The sequence below is a fragment of the Salvia splendens genome, chromosome 8 (assembly GCF_004379255.2).
Source record: "Salvia splendens isolate huo1 chromosome 8, SspV2, whole genome shotgun sequence".
Lineage (NCBI taxonomy): Eukaryota > Viridiplantae > Streptophyta > Magnoliopsida > Lamiales > Lamiaceae > Salvia > Salvia splendens.
In genome coordinates, this window is record NC_056039.1 from 1,702,821 (window position 1) to 1,726,090 (window position 23,270).

Here is a 23,270-nt window from a genome sequence, read left to right on the forward strand (position 1 = left end):
ATATATAAATAGATAAAATTCATATTATCTTAAAAGCATTTATGTGGTGAAATAATATTATAGACAATATATAAAACAAACATGAATTTTTAGTTAATTTGGATAAATATATATTATATTAGTATTATTAATTAATACATAAAATTAAACTTGAATTATTAGTAAGTTTAGAGTAATATTTAGTAAATATGGAGTAATAAACTATATTAATAATATATGTAATATTAAATCTAAGATAAAATTTCATATATATATGTATAGGGTCCTGTTAGGTTGATAATTTTTAGATTAATTAAGAATTGAGATACATTTTCAGCCACTTATCCACAAAATTTTCGAAACGTCAACTGCAAGTAGATTATGTCAACTAGGGGGTATTATCGTCATTTCATTTCTAAAAATGCAGAAAAATAAAAGTTGAAATGTCAACAACTTGTATTGAAATGTCAACAACGCAAAAACAATTCACAGCTTGTCAATAGTCTGCACATCAAATGCCAACAACTTATAGCAAAATGTCAACAGCATGTCAATAGCCTGTATATAAAATGTCAATAGCTTGTCAACGACATAAATAAAGTGTCAAAAACTCAAAAACAATTCTTGTAATTAAAAATAACAACTATTTTATCTTAATTTTTTTATTTGACGCAAGTTCTGGCATCATGATCATACAATACATGTCAATAGCCTGCATATCAAATGTCAACAACTTATAGCAAAATGTCAACAACTTATTGTATATCAAATGTCAATAGCAGCCATCATATCACCAAACACCTAGAGTGCTTTCCGCAGGTTTCAGAGAATCACGAGCCTTTTCTGATTTGAGGAGCTCTTTGTTTTTCTGATCCTCGTCTCACGATTCTCCGCTCAATTCGCGATTTTTCTCAAGCTCTCTGGCGAGTATCTCCGCGGAATCTCCGTCATCACGCTGATCAACCATGGAGCCGTGTTCATAATCGGAAACGCGATCGTTATCGCGCTCTTCCTCATATCAAAGCGATTCTCCGGCGAGAGGAGCACCGATTTCTACGACGAGTACGTGGAGAAATACCGGAGTAACAACAATCAGATCCAACCGCTGATTTTGAGCAAATCGGTGGAGAAATATCTGAGTAACAACAGCAATCAGATCCAGCAGCCGATTTGGAGCAAATCGGCGGAGAAATCAGCTCGTACCGAGACAGAGGCAATCAGCAGGACTAGATCGGCGAATCTGGAGCGGGCGGGGTGAGGAGGAGCGCTGTCGCAATTTGAGGCGGAGCATGAGCCAGAAGTGCCTGAAGAGAGCGGAGGAGGAGATGAGCAGCGAAGAGTTCCGACAGACGGTGGAGGCTTTCATCGCACGGCAGCAGAGGGTGTTGAGGGAAGAAGAATGGGGGGAGAAGTTGTTACTCTTTGTTTTCAACTAAAATTACCATTATGCCCTTTCATAATTAATTAATCCTAAAATAAATTCCATGTCGCAAATTCTGGACAACTCATTTAATAAAAATGGGTGGCTAATAATGCATCTCAATTCTCAATTAGGCTAAAAATTCAATTAGGCTAAAAAATCTCAATTGATCACAACCCTATATATATATATGGGTCCATTAAAATGACAACACCTCTTAAAGTAACATCATACCACCATTCCTTGTCAATCATTTGTACACGTGGACGAATAATCAGCTGTCATGTGGCAATCATAAAAAATGCTCAAGGGTAAATTTTCTCGGCCAGTAATATCCAATACACTATACAACAATTTTTCCCGACCAGCAATATCCAATACGCTAGACAACAATCTATAAACTGATGTCTAGCGTTTATACTATTGTCGTGTAGCGTTTATAATATTGCTGGATACGTGGTGTCACAATGTCACTTTAAGAGGTGTTGCCATTTTAACACAAACCCCTCTCTCTCTATATATATATATATATTATACCAATAAAAATAAAATTTAGTGGCTGATAATTAAAATTAAACATATCACAACTAAAAATTATTTAAAAGTATAAAACTAAACACAAATTATTAATTTGTGTGGACAAACAATTATAGAGTTAATGCATAACAATAATTAATGTTCACAATATTTCATCAAGATCATGTGGTGGAGTGACAGAAATGTTGGTATCTTACTTAGAGGTCTAGGGTTCAATCCCCTCTAGTCTCATATTAAACAAGCATTCTAAACATAAAAACTATTTTCGGTTCAACCGGTCTGACCGGCCGGTTCCAACGGTTCAAGGCTGCCTAACATACTAACGGTTTTACCGGAGCAGCTGCCGGTTTGCGGTCCGACCGGTCAAACCGGTTGGTCCGGTCCTGTTTTTAAAACACTGGATAATAGACTTCCTTTTATAAGATAAATATTTCTAGTTAGTTTTACTCATTACTATTACAATTATTTATCAGATAGATTTTTGAATTTTATTAATTAGTAGTGGATGAATTCTGAAAAATAACATTTAGATGATTTGCAATTTTGGAATGATTTATTAAATGTTATGATTACACCAATACTTTTAGATCACCACGACGTAATAGCTCAGTGGTATTCCTCGCCTTTGTAAGGTCGAGAGACGAGAGTACGAATCACAAACCTACCAAATAAAATAAAAACAACACTTTTTAATTAGATTATTTTTTCTTTCTTTTTAAAGATCAATATAGTCTATACCCGTGACCTCTCAAAGAATATTTGTTCACAGCGTCAACTTAAAGTTTATAAACTCATCGTTGAGAGTTCAAGATATGAACTAGTACTACAATTAAACCAAGTGTTTCGGTAGCTTGGTGGCGAGGGACCTCTAGTGTCAACGGAGAGGTTCACCAACCCGAAAATCAAGGAGGTTGAAGGACTTGAGATCGCGGTGGACGAAGCTATAGTGTGCCATTGAATGCAAGTACACAACTTCTCTAGCTACATCAACACCAACGGTAAGAGAGAGGCTATAAATTCACCATATCCCAATAGAAAAGGTGTGCCTGCTTATACTAGAACTAGAAGCCTCTCGTTTCCCACACTAAAGTAAGCGGGATACGAAATGGCAGACACAGAGAGAGGACTGTGGCTTTCGTTTGAAAGTCGATCGTCCCTTCGTCTCGTCTATCAACACGCCGTGATTCCATCTTCGTGCACGAAGTTGGCTTGTCAAAAAAGGCCAAAAATCAAAAAGGATGTTCCGTTGCCGGGAATCGAACCCGGGTCTCCTGGGTGAAAGCCAGATATCCTAACCGCTGGACGACAACGGAATTATTGTTATACGAGGTTGGATTGTATATTTGTTATAGTGTTTCTGTATTAATCAATAGCTTTAATATACATATCGAGTATTTATTAGTACTAAAATGGAAATAATTAATTCCAATTACTATAATATTTTGTAAATTACTACTCCAATTTGCTAATTCTAGTAAGTTACCCAACAATTTTTTAATGCACAAACAATGATAAATGTAAATAAACTGTATGTCTATAATCGCTACAAAAAATGGGGTTATATTAGTCAATATATAAAATATAAATAATTAATTATAAATAAAAGGAGTAATTAATATTGTACTATGACTTTAATAATTTCGAAAGACTAGAGTTTATTCGATCTTTCATTCCATCTTCTCTTGATTCGGTTATTCTTATAGGAATTTGGCATCATTTTAAGTTTGGATTGGTGTTATGGTCGCATCTCGTTTAAGTAAAGATTGATAGTGGCACTTTAATCCCGTTTCTACATGTACCACTTCATTGCCAATTGTTTAGAAGCTATATATAGTAAATAGTAATCCAACCACCCCAATTAGTTTACAGAAATGTAATCCAACTTCTTCAATTAGTCTGAGGCTTATTAGTATTGACCTAAAAACAAATTTATAATAAACTAATGTGCTGTCAACTGGCTTAACACCAATAAAATGCACAATTTCATCACAACAAGGATTGTTGCACTAAAAATTCCCACCAAAATGGGACCAAAAAAAAGGAGATTCAAAATTTTCACAATTACTCCCTAAACATCAACCAATCTCCTCACATACGTTTCTTTCACATGCACTAAAATGCAAAGCGATTGATGATTCTTGTTTATTTTCCACCACATATATATTAATCACTCAAATACCATGTTGACACTATGTGATGCTTCAATACTAGGGCTCCTCTTCACCTTCTCCCTACTAGCCTGTCGGTTCATCCCCGGGTCGGGTTTCTTGAACTTCGCTTTCGTCGCGAGCACCTCCACAGAGTCCGCGATCTTCGACGTGCACGCGACGATCTCGATCAGCAGCGACGCCACTGTCACCACCGGGACAATGTCGAGGAACTCGGTGTCGTGCCATAGCCCTGTTTTCAGCAGGGCCTTGAGGGTCTTGCCCGCGGCCTTTGCGTCCGCAATGTGTTTCTCGCTGGCCACCGGGCAAGTCATCGTCCGAAGCCCGATCGCGACATCCGTTAGGGCTAAGGCGCATTCGGAACTGATCTTGGTGCAGAAGTCTTGGATCTTCGTCCGGAGCTCCAATGGCGTCTGCACGTCCGAGACGAGGTAGCAATTGAGTGCATCGATCTTGTACGCGCATTCTCGGGTGCACGACCCGATCTTGAGGTACTGGTTCCATGGGTGACGATACCGGAACTTTCCGTGCCTCGGCTCCCACCGCTCGAAATTGACCTAAACAAGCAATTAATTTAGTCAAACCTAGTCAAATATAAAGGGTTGACTTTGATTTTTTTGCCACGTCGAACAATATTCTCTTTATATTAGTACTGAGATAATATTGTCTTTTGAGCACTAGTATGACCCCTTCCAGTGGTGCTAGCATCCGTTGGACAATATCGTCTTAGTAACAGTAACGTCGACGATATTGTCACGCGGGCTTGTGGGCCAACTGGGCGGGCCACGTCAAGCTCTAATTTTCAAATCAACTACTCACCAATGAGTCTTCTGTGCCTTTGGATATAAGTACACTTTTAAAGTCTTTGAGTGGTGCTAGATTTTTGTTGTATGATTCTTGGAAGTATACACGTCCAAAAGCTAACACAAATAGAAAAAAATAATCATATTAAACACTTTTAGATCAACTCAATCTCCAACAAATAAACATTAAATTTCATTAGAAAAATCTATACCTTCTAAGTAGCATGCTAGTTTCTCAATATTGGCGGCGGTGTGTCGATGAAGATCTTTGCCAGCCCAAACGGGGCGGACGAAAATGCAAATCAAAATGGCGACGCAGCCGCCGATCAAGATGGTGGTCAGCCGCCGGTACGCCATGTCAAATACGACGTCGTCTCGATACCCAGACACCGATATCAGACTGAACGTCAGGATGAACACTAGAAACCCATAATCGTATCTCGCCCTAATCTTCGGAAAGAATCGACAAAACGTTGCCGTTGCAGCTGCAAATTACCAACACATTAATTTTTACAAATTACACATTCATTTAATATCATTACATATCTACTCTTCTACAATAAATTTTCAAAATAAATATAAATTGGTTTACAAAATTTTATTTTTGTAATTGAATATTGCATAATTATATCGAAAAAAAATGAAAATTACATGCGAGTTTATCACTATAAAAATTTTGAAACTTAACACTTTTAATGATATGCTCCACTATTTTGGAAAAATAATCAGTTATTATAAAATCGGATTATTTTGATCTATAATTTAATGGCATTATATATGTTGGCTACATTAATTACCTATGATGCAAACAGACAGCCCGATCAAAACGACCTCGGCTTTCTCCGGTGTCAAGCTGGCCAAATCGTGCGTCCCAACACCCAGCGCTCCGCCCAGCAACGTCGCGAGCGCTCGGTTCACTCCTTTCCCCAACGTCGCTCCTGCAACATTATTTAAACATGAACATTAATAACCGAGCAATGGTACGTGAATGATGTTCTACAAGATTCTTTATTAAATTAAACTAACAAATATTCAACTTAATTAAACAAGTTTGATTAACTGGTCTATTTATCACCAATTGGTTTTAATATGAAATCGTAGTCTTCCAGCCAACTTACCTACGGAAAATTCGAAAACGACGACGACGGTCATGACGGCCCACATTGCGTTGACACCAAATCCGTCGAAGAAGAAGTCGAAGTAGTAGAGGAGAGAGATCGCGGCTATGGCTAACCCGACTTTGAATGCGTGGACGACTCTTCTCGGATCTTCTTTAGCTAGTCTCTTGCCTTCTTTTCCGATGCCGGTGATCGTGCTCGAGACCTTGTCGATGGGGGCCTTGAACCAGCCTTTGACTCTCTGCATAATTGACGCTTTTTCTTGATTTTGATTTTCCACCTCCATTTTCAGGGAAAGTCGTGCTTACGCTTTTTTTTTGAAGTTTGAATGAAAATGGTGTGTTTATTATTAGATGGATTTTATAGAATGGGAGGCGGGCTGAGGCTGAGGGTGATGGGAAGGTTCGCACACAGATACCCGTGTGGGTATGTGTGGGTGTATCCATAATACAAATAGTTTGCACCCTCAAGTACTATATTTTAATGAAAAGTGAAATTGTAATTTCATAACATAACAATATTTTAATTGTAAAATGCATTATTTTGATGTTTTTTTTATAAAAAAGTACAGGTTGAGATTGAAGGCGATCAGGACATTTCGGATCGATCCTAAAGAAAAATATAGTCGTACTGTTTTCACATGTCACTTTCTAAGTATTGAACATATACAATTTGTATGCTTTTATATAAGCTTTATATCATTATTACTTTGTAATTTCATTATAGATTTGTGGATATTTATAATTATGTGATTTGTGTCTTATTTATAACAATGGGAGCAATATAAGCACGTAATATTGCAATAGCATATAGTATATACCAAAAAAAACAGATTCGTGTATTGGATGCGTCCAAGTTCCAACTCGCTAATTTGATCCTTGAAATGTGTCTTTTACCTTCATTTTTATGGTTCACTTGGGTTGATTTAGAGCAACTTTATTTTTTGAAGTGTGTCCATCTCATAATTTTTTTTTGAATAAAACACACAAAATGATAGTAGTATTAAACTTTTGATTTTAAAATGGTTTAAAAGTATATACCCTTGTGATCGATATTGAAATACTCCTATTACGAATTTGAAGTAAAGAACGAAAAAGCATATCAACGGAGTACTATATATATAGTTGATTTTGGAGTAGTATGAAAACGTCAATATTAATATGGAATTTTTAGTGAAAAATGATGTTTTAACAGAGCATTAATTATTTTGCGAGACTTGTAATTAATAATAGTATGTTTCATTTATGAGTTGTCTCGTAAGGGTGTAGACACGCCCAATAGCCCCGCCCCAGTTTTTTTCTATAGCCCAATTTTATTGTCCACAGCCCCAAAATTCTATTTCCGCCACTATAGTGGACACCTCCAATAGCCCCCAAATTTTATAATCAATTTTCATTTAAAAATATTTTTAGTTTCAATCAAATGTAATTTAAATAATCGCAGTGTAAATAACTAGAAAACGAGGTAGTTAAGGCCGAATATTCGTTGTATTGCAAACCGGTAAAATTATACAACGAATAATTAAAATAAAATACAACTACAAAACTCCGCCACCGTCTACTCGGTGTCGGAGTCGGCTTCCTCGTCTTCCTCTTCTTCTTCTTCTTCTCCTCCTCCTCTCTCGCTGCTGCCGGCCGCGGTATCCCAGACGCATTATCAACCAACCACAGTCGACTCTCAATCCGAGTGATGAGCCTCTTGTAGACGTTCTTGACGTACGGGTCAGTTTCCCATGTGTATGACCTGCATATGTCTTGTAGTTGTTGCATCAACTGCACGTCTATGGTATTGGCCAATACCTCGTGGGGCTGCACCGTGGGCTGTGGGATTGGGGCGGGCTGGTGGATGCGCGATCTGGACGAACCGGCCGATAGGCGGGAGGCACTTCTACCCCCTCTGGCGCTGCGGATAGAGGCCTGTTGTCCCATGGGCCGTCGTCGCCTAGTGTGAGTATCGGCTGGCTCTTCGGCTTGTTCGTCGGACTGCTCGAACTCTTGCGAGCCGCTTCCACTGCTGTAGTCGCCGGCAAGGTTGTGCCTTGTGCGCTTTGGCCCAGGAGCTATTCCCACCTCGTGCGCCACGAACGACCTGAATTTCGGACAATCCGCGAGGACAAGATACTCTTCCCACAAGGTGAACTTCGGCCAACCCTCCGTGTGGTATTGGCCCTCAGACAGGTTCTTAACATCTGCTGCGCTGCGGCCACTCTCAGCGTGGCGAAGATTATTCTCGTATATGGACGCGAACCGCTTGGTCGCGAGAATCCTACCCCACTTTTTCCGGAGCTGTTCTAGGTCGCGCCTCTCTGCGCCGTCGGGTTTGAACTCCTCGTATGCAAACATGACGCGTCTCCAAAAGCTCCCCTCGGCCTGATCTGTGCCCACCACGGGGTCCGAAGTGATAGCATCCCAAGCCTTCGCCACGGCAATGCTCTCGTCTTTGGTGTATGGCTTGCCCCGGTTGGACCCAGAACCAGAGCCACCGCTACCGCCAGTGCCACTGCCCTGGCCACTCGGAATGCCGGCCCCGCTGCCCGTGCGCCCACCGACGTGGCCGATGCCACGACTGCCGCCTCCGCCCGACTGCCGCTACCTCCTCGGGTCGGAACGGGCGTTTCCACTCGTGCTGTTGGCGTATCTGGGATGCCAGAACTGAGCAGACCCATCATAATATCAAATGCGTCTTGATCTGCTTCGGTGAACGGAGATTGGCTGGCTTGGAAAGGGGAACCCGGACGCGGCTGGTGAAGCGCGTCTAGGTTGGGTCGGTAATCTCCAAATGCGGAACGACTCAGATTCCGCTGTAAAGGTGGCGGAGTTGGTGAAGACCTCCACGACTGAGATGGAGGAAGGGGTCGACTCGATGCCAACGGTGGGGGAGATTGATTCCAACTCCAATGCTGGGACGGAGGCGCATATCCGCCAAAGCCCGATGGCTGAGAAGCATATCCGCCAAAACCCGATGGCTGCGAAGGATAGGCCGAGGGGTTTGATGGATTGCTGGCATATCCCGATTCCTGAGAGTCGGGTGATTCGTCGTCTCCTCGGTGCATTTTTTAGAGAGTGGTTGTGTAGATAGTGAGTGGATGGATTTTGTGAAAATGGTGAAAAATAGGTGGTGGGGAGTGGTATTTATAGAGGGAAAAAAATTTTAAAATCGCGACTGCATGCGCCGCGGCGGATGTCCGCACTATAGTCGCCGCGCCTATAGGCACGGCTATGTCCCCCCGCCGCGTCCTCGCCCCGCACCCGGCGATCGCCCGTCCGCCCACCCTCGCAACATCCGCCGCGTCCGCCCCCGAGGCGGACAACCTCGCCACTATAGTCCACCCGCCGACCGTCCACCCTCGCGGCTATAGCCGCGTCCACTCCACAGTGCACACTCTAATGTGTCGCACCCGTTTAGTGACTTCATATACGTAATAACGTAATAGTTTTGGATTAGTTTTGGATCTTCATAAAATAAACTATATTTATTAAATAGTGGTAGCAGGTGGGAATTATTATACATGTCGTCTATATATCAAGTATTCCAATGTTATTATAGTTTAATAATTGGGGACAAGAGGAGGAATTGGTGACCATGACTTACCTAGTAAAGTAAGTAATCAAATTTTAGAAATTATTTGAATTAATTTCTATGTTTGGTTTTATTATGTTGGTAGCTGTCAAGTCCATATATTCCATACAAAATGAGTATGTTTCTAGTGAACTCTTACCAAACTATTGACTATGTATCTTGATAGTAAATTATTGTGCTGTATTTTCCAGCTAATTTGAAATATATATTTTCATATTGGACGGTGTGGAATATAGCACACAAATGTCTTAGAAATAAGTAAATCGAGTAGTACACAAATAATTTTTTGAATTTCAAATTAGTGATAATAATACTGTGTAAATCGGCATGCAATTAATATTAGTACAAAACTATACTATAGCATAGAGCAATAGCTGGATAATGCCAGGATGTGTGGTGTTCCTTTGCATTTATTTTCTTAGTTTCGTATCATTCGTTAATTTTTTTTCTATAATGAGGTGTTGGATGTTTCCTATTGTATATACATCAATTTTTGTTGTTATTTAGATTTGCTTGCCACCTTATTGATTTGAGTGTTTTGTAGAATAAATGAAATTGTTTTTCTCAATGAATGTTGGTGCATTATTTAGCCGTCCATTTATTATTATTATTATTATTATTATTATTATTATTATTATTATTATTATTATTATTATTATTATTATTATTATAGTATAGAATAATTGAAATTGTAGTCCTCCGTCGTTGAAAGCACTATTCTGATTTCCAAGCTGAATTCATAATTTCATATTATTATACAAATTAACATAAAATATACACAAGGCGTACATGCATATGTAACATAAACTACTTGATTTAATAAAAGTACAACTAAATTAGTTTGAATATGGGTATAAGCCAGCGGCGGACCCGGGGGGTCGCGTAGGGTCGACCGCCACCGGCGGTCCACCGAGTGCTGCCGGAATACTTCATTTTCGACCTTTGACCCAGCGCAGCTCTGTCTCCGACCCCACGGCAGCTTTAACTCCACCCGAAACCTTCTAGCTTATATCTAAAAATAAGAGGAGAGATGAGAGGTATAGTGAAGGGGTTGCAGAAAACTGTGTTGTGCAAATAAGTTGGGCCATTAGTGGGCAACTAATTACATAGGTTGGCTCATTGTGGATTTATTAAGCATAACTATTTTATAATTTTCGTTTCAAGTTTCATTATATTTATATTTTATTTATTATTCCCTCTGTTCCTAAAGAATATATATTTTGAGTTTACTATAGGTTTTAATATAAAATTGGTAAAGTAAGAGAGAGGTGGAAAAAAAAAGTAATTAGAAAGTGCACATTCATATGGGACAGACTAAAAAAGAAAGAGTGCAGATTCTTGTGGGACGGAAGGAGTAATATTTTAAAACTATTACTATTAAAATGTTTGGTTCTAAGAATTTTAAAATTGTTGTTTTACGCTTTCACATACGGATATTCTGAAAATTAACTATCCCTCACAGAATATGACTATTAAAATATAATAATTTTAAATATTATTTAAATATTATATTTATTATTAAATTTTTAACTATATCCGACCCTACTGGCTTCATTTTCTGGATCCGCCGTTGCTATAAGCCTATAACCATATAGGAATATTCTGATGACGTAATTTACTGTTATTTTACAACTTGCTACTATATTATAATAATTATTAGTATTTGATTTTGTAGTTGTGTATTTACCAAAACAGAGAGAGAGAGAGAAAAGTGGTGTGTTATATTGAGACCAGGTGGAGTTCTGATGTATGATTCGTAATTAATCAAGTTTATTCTACAACTTGTAATATTAAATAGTACTAGTACTTACTACTTATTTATAATTTCATTTACAACTTGTTGTATTTAAATAATTAGTTAATTGTTATTACTAACTTGTTTTATTTATGATTAATAATATTATTTGTTAGTATCTTGATTTTTTAAAGCTATAAATTTACCGTTTAAAAAGACAAAACTCAGCAAACGTGGTATATAGATCAGGTGGTGTTTTGTTATTATTTTACAGCTTTTTATAATTCATTTAAATAATTATCAGCTAGCATCTTAAGATTTGTAGTACTAATTGTTAATTTATTGTCAACGATAAAAGGGGGGATCGGAAATAAATCTTTAAATGGCATGTTATACATTAAAATCATGTCGAGTTTTGGTGAGTGGTTCTTAATTACACTAATTTTATTTTACAACTTGTTCTATTTAAACAGTTATTAAATATCTTAGTTTCTGTAATTCCTAATATCGAAGATTATATAATAGTTGTCAATTAATCGTAAGCTGTGACAATCTACTTTTTGGGGCTATTATGCAATTATAAATATTAGGCGCAATTATGGCCCTCCGAATTGTGGTTGATAGTGAAAATAAGATGAAAAGTGAAGAATGATAATTGAATAATTATTGCTTAACAATTTTCTTCATTATTTTATGATCAGTATGATCAATTTACGTGTGGCCAGTGGTAATTATTGAATTAAGTACATAGCTAGAAAAAGAAGAATATGAAAATTAGTAAGTAATTTACTCTTTCAATTCATCAGATAAGTATATAATTAGAAAATATATTATATACTGCGGAACCACAAAAATGCTGCATAAGCACATCAATTAAGATTGTAATATTTAAAAGCATTGTTGAATTTGATATAATAAAATTTTTAAAGCTAGTATAATTTAGAAATTCCAATAGATGTAGTATTACTATTAACTAAATCCTGATTATCAAAGCTAGTATAATTTTTTCAAGATACACTGACCCAATAAAAGTGAATTAGTATCGTTTAGAAGATCAAGCGAATAAATAAAATTTACTCTTAAACTTTAACTAAAAAAATCACAATGTTTCGAATTCCATAATTGGGTTATTGTTTCGATTCACAAATTTTACTAACATTTGATTCCTACATAGTACATAAAAGCTACACAATATTTAATGTAAAAATTGACTAAACCAGTATGAATTTTACACTATACTATTATTTAATACTAGTAATTAACAAATATCCTTACACCAATTAAAAAATATATCTATTTCCTATAGAAGCATGGGGCAGCCACATGATATCACATTTTATCCCGACACTCCATGATGTATATATAACGAACTATTTTGAAATTATTGTATAATTAAACAAACTATTTATAAAAATAAAATAACAATTACTAGTGGAGTTGGTATATTTCTGAGGATTCGCCACCCCTCTCTGAAATGCATATTCCAATCTGAATCACATTTTGCTCACATTAAACATATGCATATACTCATAAAATAATGAAAATACAAACTAATTTTGGAAGGTTTTAGCAGACTTGATCTAGAAAGAACAATACAAATCTCATCGTATCTAAATTTAATAATTAAATAAATTCAACCCATCATAATTTATTGCAATTATCAAATTCCAAGATTCCGTACCGTATATATTCACATAAATATAGAAACAAAGAAAAAATATACTCCAAAATTTGTCATGCATGTGCTGTTGTAGAACATTGTCGTAAACCCAATCAATTATCTAAATTGGCAGATAATATTACTATATGTTATAATTCCAAAGATCAAATTTTGAATTTTGAATTTTAAATTTAAAGCTTTTGTGATTGTGTCCTATCCAATGGACGGTTCTTAATTAAATAATATTATGTGAAAACATGATTATTTAATTATTCATAAATTATTTAGAAATTTATAGTAGTATTTTGGATATGTTTCATTACCACTAAATTATTTATTTTTGGATAAGAGAATCGAAGTGGAATATTGGGCCGCAGAAACCCAAGAAGCAGGTCGTGGGCTATACAAGGCTTAATTTATTTAATTTATATGAATTGGGCCGAATTGAAAACTTATATTGGGCTAGTAAAATATGGAGCTTATGCGCATTGATTAGCCAGATGAATCGGTATTTCGATGTAAATGAACAAATTATTAACTTTGTTTGAATTTTTATAGTAATAATAGAATCATTCAAAAAATTTGTGCTGACATTGCTTAATAGTAAATGATAATTAAATATATAGTATAATATGATGTTGTTCTGCAGTCTAATTATGTGATGTCAATTTGATTAACTTTCGGTGATATTACATAAGTAGGTAATCAAGCTATCTTAGTGCAAAAAATATTGATTGATTGCAAAATCAAAACAAATCAAGAATTTGTCAGCAAAATAACAAATCAGCAGTAGTTCTTTAATTTACTATTGGTGTGAAAACTAAAATTGACAAAAACTTAGTAATCTATAGCTAATGAATGAGAATTTACAATTTATTTTGGGAGAGTGTAGAAGCTTATAGACAAATTCGCAACAATAATAAATGTGTATTTAGTAGTACTCCTATAATTAATTTTGAGAATATGGAGATGACAACGTTTGAAATCCCAAGAAGTAGAATCATTGCAAAAGATCCTCGAAGATGGAGCAGGTCATATTTAAAAGTTAAAAATTAATACTCTTTTTATATCGTCCTATTATAAATAACACATTTTTTTTCATAGCAAAAAAAAAATAAATTTTTATATCTCTCTTATTTTATCATCACTTATTTTTTCTTTTCATGAATCACCAAACCCCACTACTAAAAAATCAGTATCTAAAAGAATACTAAGTATATCACATAAAATAGGATGGACTAAGACATGAACAGTACATACAAATAATTAGCTGAAATTCTGGCATCAGCAAATACATACACAGCTTTATATGCATAATGTCTATAGGTATCGCGAAAAACGAAACATACAAAATGTTTATAGGCATTGCGAAAAACGAAACATGTCAGTACAATAAAAAAAAATTACGAAATTTTAACATATTCTAATTTATATTCCAATTTCAAAAATATTTAAACATAATGAAATAAATTATGTAATCAATTATAAATTGCATCTTTACTATAAAATGATATTAATAAAATAATCTTGACGTTAATTGTTATGCTCTCCTTTCCTTAAATTTTGTCACAATTTGATAGACACGAATCTTGACATTATTGCTATGAAAACTTTTTTTTTATGATTGTGGTCAAATCAGAAATGACTGTGGAAAAAAAAAGTGGCGGGCGGGTGGAAGTGTCTACCCCCTACCCTGGATACTCAAAGTGCACTTGAAAACTTGATGCAATTCTTTCAATAAAGTTTCGAATAAAGAATGCTCTCTCCGTTTATTCATAGTTGAGTCATTTTTTCATTTCTAGAAGTTTCTTCATAGTTGAATCATTTCTAGTAATTATTTTCTCTTTCTTACTTTATTTTCTCTTACTTTTTTCTCTATACTTTATTCACTTTCTACTTTATTCTCTCCACCTTTTTCTCTCTCTTACTTATTTTATCTATTTATTCAACACACTCAACGTCCATTTTCTTAAACTTCGTGTAGAAAAGTTTTGCCTCAACTAAGTAAATAAACTGAGCAGAATCAATCAAATCCCAAAATCAAAGGGAGCAGTAATTTAACATATCTAAAGGTCATATTTGGTTGCTAGGATTCTGTCTGAGAAAGTAATCTGATTCCTTAAATTTTAAATTTTTGTATTTATTTCCGTTTTTAATTAAATTGGAAAAGTAATCAAAATCCTGAAACAAGGAAAGTTAGTACAACTTTCCAAGATTCTGAATCCTAACTTTTCTTAGGTATTCTTTTTCACAGTTTTAGGATTCTTACATATTTATTCAATTAAAAATTAAGTAAATATAATGATAATAATAATAATAATCTTATTTATTATTATATTATTATATATTATGGTGTATAATCCATATTTAAACTATCAATCGTAATAATAAATTAAAAAATATAATTATTATTATTTGTAATTAATACTCCCTCCGTCCCAAATAATTTGACTTATTTCACTTTTACCATTTTTTGTAGTGGACCCCACATTCCACTAACTCATTCCTACTCACATTTAATTATAAAACTAATATATAAAAGTAGGACCCACATTCCACTAACTTTTTCAACTCACTTTTCATTACATTTCTTAAAACCCGTGCCCGGTCAAAGTGTCCCAAATTATGTGGGACGGAGGGAGTAATTTATTAAATAATACTCCCTCCGTCCCGAGCTACTCGCTCATTTCCTTTTCGGCACGGAGATTAAGGAATGAGTGTATAGGAAAGTCAAAAATGACGGCTGTAGGTGAAAATTTTTACTAAAAATGGAAAGAGTGCAAGTAACTTGGGACGCCCGAAAAGGAAATACGTGCGAGTAGTGCGGGACGGAGGGAGTATGTATTATTATTTTTTATAAATAAAAAATGATAAGCATATTTTTAGTTTAGTGTTTAAATCAAATATATATACTTTCAAATCTTGATATTTTCCAAACACAGAACAGGAAAGTAAAGTTATTAAAAATCATATTCTCGTGATTCATTTTTCTAAGAATGATTTTCTTAGTCAACTTTAGTCTCCTGCCAATCAACAACATGGCCAAAGAGTAAACTTGATCGTTCTCTTCCACTTTCAGAAGCTGCATTTCTTCATCAAAAATGGGCGTTCCGTCGTTCTATCGCTGGCTTGTCAACAAATACCCCAAAATTGTATCCGCCGCCGCCGATCCGCCGGAGTTCGATAATTTATACCTCGACATGAATGGATTAATCCACCCCTGCTTCCACCCCGATGATGATGTCTGCTCTATTCAAACTTCATCTTCTTCTTCATCATCATTTTTTTAAACTTTTTATTAAAGGTTTTTACTTTGTGATTTGGTCCTCAGCCTTTTCCTCCGACCACCGTCGACGAGGTTTTTCGGCGAATCCATGATTACGTGGACAATCTCTTCGACATCGTGAAACCTCGCAAGCTGCTGTTCATGGCTATTGGTATGAACTATGAAGCTTAAATCGAATCAGGATCATTGAAAATATGGTTCCTTGCTTTGTAATTCTGTATGCAATTCCATTCATAGATGGTGTTGCTCCAAGGGCTAAGATGAATCAACAAAGATCAAGAAGATTCCGTTCTGCCAAAGATTTCAAACATGCTGTAAGATTCCTCCCTCTGCTTCAGTTAGGTGGCAATCGGTTTGTTAGACAAGATAATAATGAGATATGATATGAGGTTTTCCAAAATAAGAATATATTGTTGTGTGTTGAAATTTTGTGATAAAGCTGACCGAACAAGAGATAAGAGTAGACATCGCGTCTAGTTAGGAGTAAACATGGCAACCAAACGGTCCCTTAGTCGTTTATTTTTGTCTGTTGCTGCAGGAGGAAGTTGAAGAGCGGTTGCGGAAGCAGTTTGAGGCTGAAGGGAGAGCTGTTCTTCCCAAACAAGATTCAGAGATTTCAGATTCTAATGTGATCACTCCCGGTACAGAATTCATGCACTTGCTGTCTGAGAATCTGAGAAGCTATGTGAAACGACGGTTGAAAGAGAATCCAGCTTGGGGGAACATCAAGGTTGTTTGTCTCAAATGATCCTTGGTTCTTGTTTTTCAATAATGGGATTTTTACATTGTCTTTCGTTGTAGGTTATCTTGTCTGATGATAAGGCTCCGGGCGAGGGGGAGCATAAAATAATGAGCTTCATCAGAGCACAACGTGCTTCGTCTGAATATGATCCGAACACGAGGCATTGCCTCTATGGTCTGGTAATTGAAGAATGTTTCCTAAACATAGATTTATGCTGTCTTGATATTCTGAAAAATGGGATTTAAATGTGAGAATGTAAATACTGAAAGACTGTATTTTTATGTAGGATGCAGATTTAATCATGCTTGCATTAGCCACGCATGAAGCACATTTCTCGATTCTGAGAGAGGTTCATGTCAATCTCTTGCATTCTTCCTTGTATTTTCATTACTTTTCATAACCATAAGTAATCTGTTTTTAACAGGAGGTTTTACCTCTAAATGGAGAACTTAGAAATGGGAATTTTGACCGTGCATCAGCTGCTTCTGTTAAGGAGCCGGAGGTATTCCAATGGTTAATGTCAGAGAATATATGTTATTTTTGTTGTTGCTGTTAGTTTACTACTTTGGCTGTTTGTCTTTGTATAGCAACCTTTGAGTCGAGAACCGGTCTCTAGTCAGGAATCTAGTTGGCAAGCCACTAAACGAACACCGTATCAGGTATGATGAAGCAAGAACTTAATGAGACAGGTTGATATTTCTATTTCCCTATTGATAAAATAATTCTGTTGTGTTTGCAGTTTTTGAATGTGTTTGTTTTGAGAGAATACCTATCTCTAGATATGGAAATTCCCGGCTTCGACAAATTTGAATTTGATCAAGAAAGAGCCATTGATGATTTCATCTTCATTTGCTTCTTTGCCGGGAATGATTTTCTTCCCCATATTCCAAGCCTTTCATTGCATGAGGTTCTCTAGTTATTATTTATCTGAATCATCACTGAAATTTTGTGAGTGCATCAAAATCTTCTCGTCTTGTTTGTAGGGCTGTATTGATCTGATGATGGATGTCTACAAGAAAGAATTCCAAAATTTTGGTGGCTATTTAGTCAATATTGAAAAGGTAACTGATTTTTTCAACTTAGGTGTTTTATTTGGTGTTTTTGTTCATACTGGAACTTGAAACAGATAGCTGATAACAATGGGGACTATATAAAGCTGAGTCATGTAGAAAGATTCATCCTCGCTGTTGGTGCATTCGAGGAGAAAATCTTCAGTAAACGAGCTGATATCAGAGAAAAAAAACTGAGACGAATGCTTGCTGAGCACAGAGATGCTGTGAGTTTTAGATCGTGATCTTGGTTTTATAGTGCTTATATGGTATCGTGACTTAAATGTCGTATCTTAATCTTGTTCAGCAAGAAGAGGAACAGAACTGCCTTGATGAAGGAACATCATCAGAAGTATTGGGCATGCACGACATTTCCTGTATTGATGTATGTTTTGCATCTTCTTAGTTAACCTTCTATGTAGTTTTGTGCATCAATACATCCTCATTTTCCATTGTTTTTGCAGAAATTGAAGATTTCTGCTCCGACTGAGGATGCTGATACGGTGTGCAAAATTTGCTGTTCTTTGTTCAAACGTCACGGTTCTGTGCTCTGTAACACTTCATTTCTTATATCAGGTTATGGAAAATACAAAGGAGTTGAAGCAAAAGGTCAAAGACGTGATAAAAAGAGAATCCGATATGTTTAAAGATGGCATTTCTGCCGATAAGGTATGCTATTTGCAAATATATTCCCTAATTTTATCTCTATAATGCAATCATCTTTGAACATCTCTTGTAGCTGAAACTGGGAAACCCGGGTTGGAGGCAGCGGTACTACAACGAAAAATTCTGCGCTGACACCCAAATAGACATGGAATCAATAAGAAAATCTGTGGTATTTTAGTGTTATATACGATTAATCAAGAAACATGCAGTGGTTCATCTTGATACCGTTTTCACTTTTACTGTTATGTTCCGTTTTTAGGTTGCAGAGTATGGAATAGGTCTTTCTTGGGTGTTGTTATACTATTTTTCTGAAGTCCCATCTTTTACATGGTTAGTGTATATCTTTTTCAACATTTCTGATTCCTTGTCTAAATTTGCGTCTGAGTTGCAGTTGCCTTTATAGGTTCTATCCGTATCACTATGGCCCGTTTGCGTCAGACTTCAGAGGGCTGTCTCGGGTGAAGGCGAAGTTTCAGAAAGGCTTTCCCTTTAAGCCATTTGATCAGCTCATGGGAGTACTTCCTCCGAGCAGGTAGTGTCACTCAACAACATCGTCTTGTTTACTATACGTTGGTATTAGGTTAACGAGAACTATGCTGCAGTTCTCATGCACTGCCTGAGGCTTACAAGGGTCTTATGGTTGACGGAGAATCCAAGATAATCGACTTATATCCTATAGAATTCAAGATGGATGTCGATGGGAAGCGATTTTTGTGGCAGGTACGTAACAGATTTTTGCAGATTAAAAGTTGTTATACTTCTTGCTAATGTGGGGTGTTTTGATCTTGAGTAGGGCATATGTATTCTTCCTTTTATAGACGAAGAGCGTCTTCTTGTGGAGACGAAGAAAGTTGAAAATGAACTGAAGGTAAAATGTTGCAGAAGTTTATTTCTGGTTCAAAAATGTTCAGTATTATTTGACAATTGTGATAAAACGTAGGATCGAGAGAAGATCAGGAATGAAGAGACTCATCATCGGCTGTTTCTGAGACATTTGAGTGAGTTGAGGCAGGAGTTGTTATCATGCAGAGAGAGAATGGGGTCGGAGAAGATCAAGGGAGCAGTTGCGATCCGCAGCCATATGTAAGATCCTTGACATGAATATGTTGCTGTAACTTGGTGTTGATTCTGATGATGGAATCAATTTCAGTGAAGGAATCGAAGGTACGTTACATGTGACGAGTGATCAGATTGAAAGGGATGATGACGAGAAATCTGATATGTAAGCCTGCAAACAACACTCCTTGCAGTTAGATACTATCGTTTAGTTTCTTTCCTTTATTTTCACTGATAATCTCTGCTTCGACTCAGATGCATTTACTATGAGATCCCTCGGTGTTTCAAATTCGTTCCTCGACTTCTTGAAGGCGTCAACTCACCTGAAAAGGTTAGCAAACTTATTCTATTCTGAGAGATGCTATTTGGATAGAGTGATTAAGAATCTCCATCAACTGTTTCTATGCAGACTGTGTGCAGAGAAGACTTGGAAGAAACTGTGCTTTGGCATGAGCACCGCGGGCATGGAGTGTGGCGCAATCAAATGTGCGTTTAGTTCGTTTGGTGTCTTTCTGTCATTCATTCTTGCATTGATAAACTGACCTAAAACCTTTGGACACAGGCCTCACTATCAAAAACCAGACATGGCATCAAAATCCGTGGGCCGTGGCTTCTGTATTGGTCGAGGAAGAACTTCCGTGCCTCAAGAGAATTTGTGTCGTGACTATGGTCGAGGAAGAACTTCGGTGCCTCAAGAGAATTCGTGTCGTGACCATGGTAACATTGGCCGTCAGCAACCAGCTGGATCTTTTAGCAGGAATGATCATGATCGTTCCAGATCGAGCTACAGCCAAAATGACAGCAATTTCTGGCAGTGTCGTGGTGTTCCTGCTAATGCTGATTGGAGGGTGCGAAATCCCTCTTGTAATAGTGGGGCAGGAAACCAAGGGGGACAACGACAGTATGCATATCAGCCGTTTGTGGCTAATGCTGGCCGTGGCCAAGCCGGCCTGAGACAGTCGTCGTACATGAGTCCTGGTAACACTGATTGGAGGGTGCGAAATCCCTCTGGTAATAGCGGGGCAGGGAACCAAGGGGGACAACGACACTACGCGTATCAGCAGTTTGTGCCTAATGTTGGCCGTGGCCAAGGCAACCTGAGACAGTCGCACATTAGTCGGCCTTTTGTGCCAAGTGGAGGTTTTGGCCAAGGCAGCCAAGGACCGCCTACAAATCAGCCGTTTCTTCCTAATGGAGGACGTGGTCAGGAACAATGTCGAGGGTGGTGGTCTCCAACAGATTTTTGAAGCTTACCAACAATACATACCAGAACATAGATCAGTTGGACAGCTTTTGTATGTCTGATCTCTGGTTTTAAATACTCCACTACCAGAAAGTGAGGATCCATTTTGGTTGTGTACAATCACAATGTATATAGTTGATTTATGCTTTCATTGGTATAAAACAATTAATGTGATATAAATTTGTTGCACAAATTATTGCTACATATAGTATAATTCATAAAACCACAATATCTGATAAATCTTCCTAGTATCTCATGAACAAGACTGCTGTCTGAACCCAAACCTCTCATTCCTCAGGTCATACTCAACATGAAAGTTCTGCATCAAAAAGTTACCTAGGATCACCGAAGGCCCGCCCACAAGATCCGGCCCGAGCAATGTGTCGTCGGTGACCACGGTAAGGCACAAGACAGACCTCTCCCCATCATCCACCACAAAGAAGTAATTCTCAAGTGGCAACACCATCTCTGCCCCACCCTTGAAATGCAGCTCCATTTCAGGCATCTTCAAATCCTTGTGCCTCGTGATGTCGTAGCACGGCCTCAGCCCCGTCGCGCCCTCCACCTCGGCCTCCCTCTTGTACCCCTTCACCTGCTCGGAGAACGCGCCGTACACTGCCTCAAACACGGGCTTGTTCATGTACACGAACGTCGACCCCGAATCAACTATAGTCCCACCGTTGCCACCCGAATCCGGGTTAAGGTCCCGGTACGAAACCTTGACCTTCCTCCCTCCAACGACGATCCTTCGCAACCCGATGTAGTAGTAGTCCGCGACCGCGCTGTCCCCGTCGTCCCTCGCCGGATTCTTCAGCAGCGGTGTGTAGCTGAGCTCGGCCGTCTTCGCGCCCGAATCCGAATCCGAATCCATCATGAGGAAGCTGCTCTTAGGGCTGTTATCAAACTTGTGAGAGACATGGCAGTACGAGAACTTCTTGAGGCCGAGCTGGCTCGGGAGGGACGAAACGCCCCTCCCGAACCCGACCACGCCCGCAGGCTGGCTGGACGAGAACAGAGAGCAGCCCACGAGAAAATCCTCGATTTTCCCGTGGGGCATGGTGAGGGTCTCCACCATGGCTATGCCACCGGTGGAGCCTAAACCGTAGAGAAGGATATACGGCGGGCATATCTGCGTGCAGTTCGCCTTCGACGACAGGTGGCAGTCACGGCAGCTGGAGTTCGGGTCAAACGGCTTGTGAAGCCAGCCACATTTGGGATTCATACATCCTAGAAACTTAGCTGAGGAAGACTGCTTAGGCAGGAAGGAAGAGATGGGTGATGATGAGCAGTTTCTGCAGACATATCTCTTGGTGCAGGGGAACCAGGAGAAGCTGCTCCCGGTGTCGATGATCATCGGTATCGACTGAGGAGGGGTGCCGAAGCTGAGGGAGACGGTGTAAGCTCCGTTGAAGGGGAAGAGAGGGGTGGTGGAGGGGGGTGAGTTCTTGCCATTCTTGAGGTGGCCGGCTCGTGCCACCGTGGCGGAAGCTAGCTGAGTCAGCCTCTGCAGCGGCTGATCAGAGTGTGGGAGAGTGGTGAAGAGGGAGATGGGAATGGGGGCTGCAGAGGCTGAGAGAAGGAGAGAGAAGAAGATGAACACAATGCAAGAAGACATTGTGTTGAAGGTGGAATCTGTGGGACTGTTTTGGATGTTCTTATTTAACCATGTTTGTGTCAGTGAGCATGTGAATGGAGCCATCAATGGAGTGGCAAAAAAGGGGAAAGGTGTGATGACAGAATGCAAAAGTGGGGCCTTGGCTTCAAGTTAATGTGATTTAGCAATTTAGCATTCAATAATTGGAGGTAGTACAGTAGCCGTTAGGACTCAACTTCCATCCATTGCATCTAATGCTGTTTACTGCTAACTTCCAAAATGCCATCAATTATTTTTCAAGAATCTGCAAAAGATTAAGAAAATTTGAAAAAGGTGCAATCTTTGCTTCAAGAATCTACTTTTACACTTCATCTGAAATAGATCTTTTGCCACTATATTGCTTATGACTTTGTTGTGGGATTGCCTTTTGCACTTACAAGGAAATCTTTATTACTTCATAGTATATAAATATGTTGCGTATAAATACAAAATCAATGTCTAGGCTATTGGAAGATGTGCTTTAGTAAAGTTTAAAGGTTGTTAATTCAAAACCCAACTTACTCTTCGAAACGAATAACAAGAGGCGTGAGGTTTAATTTTACATTTCCTCCTATACCCTTTTATCGGTGATGGGT

At 37.9% G+C, this 23,270-nt stretch overlaps 3 protein-coding genes and 1 non-coding gene across 4 annotated transcripts; 1 reads left to right on the top strand and 3 right to left on the bottom strand.

The window, feature by feature from the left end:
- Window positions 1-3,177: 3,177 nt before the first annotated feature.
- TRNAE-UUC lies at window positions 3,178-3,249 on the bottom strand. The gene has a single exon. It is a non-coding gene; the product is annotated as a tRNA-Glu (tRNA).
- An 854-nt stretch (window positions 3,250-4,103) lies between these two features.
- On the bottom strand, window positions 4,104-6,322 carry LOC121744277 (aluminum-activated malate transporter 2-like). The gene is made up of 5 exons (XM_042137756.1): window positions 6,026-6,322; window positions 5,705-5,845; window positions 5,120-5,392; window positions 4,924-5,024; window positions 4,104-4,661 (listed from the first exon to the last, which is right to left on the bottom strand). Exons 1-5 carry the CDS (start codon window positions 6,309-6,311, stop codon window positions 4,104-4,106), a joined length of 1,359 nt encoding a protein of 452 aa, XP_041993690.1. The 5' UTR covers window positions 6,312-6,322.
- A 9,696-nt stretch (window positions 6,323-16,018) lies between these two features.
- Window positions 16,019-21,221, top strand: LOC121742954 (5'-3' exoribonuclease 3-like). Its single transcript, XM_042136105.1, has 24 exons — window positions 16,019-16,241; window positions 16,331-16,436; window positions 16,523-16,599; window positions 16,824-17,015; window positions 17,087-17,206; window positions 17,314-17,376; window positions 17,452-17,529; window positions 17,615-17,686; window positions 17,767-17,934; window positions 18,011-18,088; window positions 18,154-18,303; window positions 18,384-18,461; window positions 18,541-18,579; window positions 18,653-18,745; window positions 18,816-18,911; window positions 19,002-19,072; window positions 19,146-19,274; window positions 19,345-19,462; window positions 19,536-19,610; window positions 19,683-19,825; window positions 19,893-19,964; window positions 20,054-20,129; window positions 20,208-20,284; window positions 20,361-21,221. Exons 1-24 carry the CDS (start codon window positions 16,101-16,103, stop codon window positions 21,043-21,045), a joined length of 2,997 nt encoding a protein of 998 aa, XP_041992039.1. The 5' UTR covers window positions 16,019-16,100; the 3' UTR covers window positions 21,046-21,221.
- On the bottom strand, window positions 21,181-22,940 carry LOC121742955 (probable aspartyl protease At4g16563). The gene has a single exon (XM_042136106.1). It carries the CDS (start codon window positions 22,738-22,740, stop codon window positions 21,295-21,297), a length of 1,446 nt encoding a protein of 481 aa, XP_041992040.1. The 5' UTR covers window positions 22,741-22,940; the 3' UTR covers window positions 21,181-21,294.
- Window positions 22,941-23,270: the final 330 nt, after the last annotated feature.